Source organism: Aphidius gifuensis, linkage group LG1 (genome assembly GCF_014905175.1).
Source record: "Aphidius gifuensis isolate YNYX2018 linkage group LG1, ASM1490517v1, whole genome shotgun sequence".
In the NCBI taxonomy this organism is placed as follows: domain Eukaryota; kingdom Metazoa; phylum Arthropoda; class Insecta; order Hymenoptera; family Braconidae; genus Aphidius; species Aphidius gifuensis.
The window spans coordinates 14,993,405-14,997,494 of record NC_057788.1 but is presented as its reverse complement, the minus strand read 5'-3'; the positions used below and the strand labels follow the sequence as shown (position 1 = coordinate 14,997,494).

Below are 4,090 nucleotides of genomic sequence, written 5' to 3'. Positions count from 1 at the left end.
TATTGACTGTCGCATCCCCTGATACAACAGTAAAACACCATGCTTCTAATTAATTAACTCAATTAACTCAATCAACATCGAATTTTCAACATGGCTCATAAATAAATCCTTTTTAAAAAAAATGTTTGTATTATGCGCATTGTAAAAAAAAGCGATACAAGTTGCGCACGTTACCGGGGTACTGCTAGCGCTCCTCAATTATGCGGCGACCACATAGCGATACGTTTTTCATAGCGAGATAGGGAGTAAGACGTAAAGGCGTGTGGTCACTAGCATAGTTTTTCGAACAAGTTCTATGCCATAGTCCATTTATTACCAGAAACAACTGACTTTTTCAGTGATAACTGTGAATAATCTAGATGTTTCTGGTAATAAATGGACTATGGCATAGAACTTGTTCGAAAAACTATGCTAGTGGCCACCACTGAAATATAATAAAACTGGAAGGTGAACTCCTATGCTTAGCCAATGCACGGAGTGTCGCCAGAGATAGCAATATATTGGTTGGCTTTCCCTCTCACTCACGCATGCGCACATTAAATCTTGTACAGTCAACGTCAAAACAAACAAGTACTACACGGTATAAAAGTTACATTATATTTCAGTACATAGTCTCAACCAATTATAGTTGACGTGACTGTACCGACAAGGACAACAGGCCAACCATTGAGTTTCTCTCTCGGCGACACAAAGTTCGGCTTCCAGTTTTATTATATTTCAGTGGTGGCCACACGCCTTAAGTCCTCCAGCAGTCCAATTCACAGGGCAAATTTTTTACAATTTAGGGCTTTTTTTTGCCGGTAATGGCGCTTGTCAAATTTTTTTTATATAGATTTCACATACAAAAGCTCTACAAGCGCCGCCAGTGGAGGAAAAAAGCCCTAAATTGTAATGCCCTGTGAATTGGACTGCTGTATTTCTAGTCTTTTTGGGGGCCCCCAAAAACATTTATAAATTCAATAAATGAATTTTAAAGTGTATAGTAGTGTATAAAATCAGAATAATGCCGTACCATGTCCGTGCTTGTTTTTTGTGTGAATCTAATTCAAAAAGCAATAAGGACATTTCATTTCACCAGTAAGTGCATACTTATATGTATGATGCATGTTGAGAGTGATTGTTTTTTTTTTTTATTCTTATTCATTTTATTTTTATTTATCTTTTTTATGTTAAACCAACATTTATACCTACATGATTATATTTTATACATAGTATTTAAATGAAATAATTAATACAATATAAATATAACAAAAGAGCCAAATCAATGTCTTTCTTTATTCTAGGTTTCCAAAAAATCCGAATATACGTAAAAAATGGAAATATGCTTGTGGATATAAGAAGAAAAAAGTATCAAATCTATTTTTATGTTCACTGCATTTCACAAATATACAAAAAAGAGTCTGGCCAATGACCGGAAAAATAACTCTAGATCCTAGAGCGATTCCTGCAGTCTCTGTACCAAATCCACCTCAAGAACTTTTTGCAAATCAGCCTATTTTACTCACAAGTTCAAAGTCTTCAGAGTCTGACGGAAATCAGTGTAAATTCATTAATAATAAGAAAACCATTGAACCTGATCTACAGATCAAAATTGTTGATAACATCGTCTCATCAGCCAGCTGTTTAGAAACAAATGATATACATACAAATGATAGTAAGTTTCGTGCTACGTACAAGTTAAACTGTATTAAAAAAAAATTTCATGGCTAAACACTAATATTGACTAATTTATTTGTTACTCAGGTAATACTTCAGCTTATAATAGTGAACCATACCCAAATAATCAAGTGTCTTGCACATCTAACTATTCAGACCTTTTTCAATATACCAAAAATATAATGAAAGGAAGTCCAACAAAAATTAATCGAGATACTGATAATAATAATGATGCCTTTGTATCTACAATACAAGTTGGTAAAGAAAATGATGAACATAAAAATGAGAAAGACATGTTATTGAACACTTCGGATGACACTGATAATAACATTATCCGTAAGTTTATAGTAATATTATAAAAATAATATCATTATTCAAAAATTTCTATTTTGGATGAAAATTGCCATTTTTTTAAAACTCAGTTTGTCCTCTTTTATTTTCTTCTAACTTTTTTTTTATATAATGAAAAAGTCAAATAATGTTGCCTTTTATTTTGAATTAGGAAATGAACATGCCTATTCAGCTTCACGAAAACGTCGGTTTTATGAGCCTCGTTTTCCTTCGGAAATCCAATATGAAGATTTTTTGCATAGTCCAAGAAAAATAAGGCGAATGATAAATATGATAATCAAGACAGATAAAAAAAAATCTGAAGAAATCAACAGGTTGAAGAAACAGATTAAGTATTATAAAAAAAAATATGAAGGTTTTCGAAGTATGATAACAGATTTAAAAAAAGAGAAGTTGATTACTTAAAAAACTGGAAAGTCAGCGACAGTAATGTGTTAATTTCATTGAATAATTTTTCTCCTTTAATAGAACCGAAGTGCTTTTTTTTTTCTCGCTTTTTGAACAATAGAAAAACACTTCTGGTATACGGGGAAAAAAATAATAATCTACCAGGAATTAATTTTACCAGCAAAATAACTAATTTTTTTACATTGATGCTGTGGTATGCGAATCAGTTCCATGATTATTTATCAACACACTTTGTTGAACAGTCAGTTCTATACATTGATTGTGATGCTCGTACGTGCCAATTAGTAGGTTGTAAAATGCTACTTTGGAGTAAATTGAAAAATCGAGGTCCATATGTAACCCCATCTGAAGATGTCCGCACAATCTTCTATTTGTGAAATATTAGAAAAAATCTTAAATGCAATATACAATAAATATTTTAAAATGATTCTTGTTAATAAATTTTTTTGTCATATTTGCATTCGATTCGATAATAAATCAATTAATGAACATATTTCAAGTCAAGAAATATATTCGATACCCGGGAAAAACGGTTTGTACTTTGTATACAACCAAACTCATACAGTTGTATATCGCCATTTTCTGTATACAAATTTATAAAGTTGTATACAGTTGTATACAACCATATATGAAATTTATAGATTAAATTTAAAAATAGTTGTATGCAAACATAGATAGTTGTATACAAGTTTATGACGTCCAAAATTTTATAAATTTAATTAAAAAAAATACTTTATGATTGTTTAAACGGTTTAATTTTTTTGTTTATGAATTGAGTGATTTAGACTAAGAACAATCAATGAATGGCGAGTCATAAGTTGGCCAGTTTTTAATGTGCTACCGAGTTGTATATAATTTTATAAATTCATATATAACCATATATATATTTAAATATATACAGTTGTATAATATGTCTATATATGTTTGTATACAACTATATATTATTGTATACAAGATTAATAAACTAAGCTATCAAGTTGCATGGCCGTTGTATATGATTGTATATGGTTGCATACAAACCGTTTATACCTCATATATAAGTTTATATATAATTGTATAAATTTATATACAACTATATGGTTGTATACAAAGTCGCTAAAATAGTCAACTTTCCATATATGCTTCCATATATGATTGTATATAGTTGTATATGGTTGTATATGATTGTATATGGTTGTATATGATTGTATATGGTTGTATATGGTTGTATACGGTTATATACAAACCGTTTTTCCCGGGTAGCCATTTGTACTCAGTTGTGTAAATATTTTAATGTTAAATTATTCAGTGGGGGATAAGATATCTCAGAAAAATGAGTACATTTGATCAAAATTTACAAATCTTGTTCAATTTTATTATCAATAATGTACGAAAATATATAAATTTATCATTATTGTTGTTGTCTGTGTATAAATTAAATTGTGTTAAATTGATTCATAAAAGTTTCTCAGCTAGAAAGTTTCCCAGCCATTACCTAAAATTCTTTGTAGATTATTTCTAGAAAATTTCCAGAAACAGTTTCTCATTTTTACTAACAATTTTAATAAAAACTTTTTTTTTAATTTTCTAGAAAACTTCTGGAAACAATTTCCGGAGATGTTTATTAACGATTTTCTGGAAAATTTTCGGAAATAGTTTCTCTCTTTTTTATCAACAATTTTAATAAAAAACTTTC

The 4,090-nt window shown here is 29.7% G+C and overlaps 1 protein-coding gene across 2 annotated transcripts; it reads left to right on the top strand.

Annotated features, from left to right (window-relative positions):
• Positions 1-649: 649 nt before the first annotated feature.
• Positions 650-3,703, top strand: LOC122849102. 2 transcript variants are annotated; one of them, XM_044147704.1, is made up of 5 exons: positions 650-800; positions 924-1,077; positions 1,284-1,654; positions 1,744-1,992; positions 2,159-3,703. In XM_044147704.1, the coding sequence occupies exons 2-5, from the start codon at positions 1,004-1,006 to the stop codon at positions 2,410-2,412; spliced, it is 948 nt and encodes a 315-aa protein (XP_044003639.1). In that variant the 5' UTR covers positions 650-800; positions 924-1,003; the 3' UTR covers positions 2,413-3,703. The 2 variants fall into 2 exon arrangements, with proteins under 2 accessions (XP_044003639.1, XP_044003629.1); XM_044147694.1 differs by lacking the exon at positions 650-800 and having other exon boundaries at positions 881-1,077.
• Positions 3,704-4,090: the final 387 nt, after the last annotated feature.

Excerpts from the sequence above, each read along its gene's own strand:
- LOC122849102 (XM_044147704.1), top strand. The coding sequence starts at position 1,004 with ATGCCGTACCATGTCCGTGCTTGTTTTTTGTGTGAATCTAATTCAAAA. Across the intron at positions 1,078-1,283 it reads AAGGACATTTCATTTCACCA|GTTTCCAAAAAATCCGAATA; the intron begins GTAAGTGCATAC and ends TCTTTATTCTAG. Across the intron at positions 1,655-1,743 it reads TGATATACATACAAATGATA|GTAATACTTCAGCTTATAAT; the intron begins GTAAGTTTCGTG and ends TTTGTTACTCAG.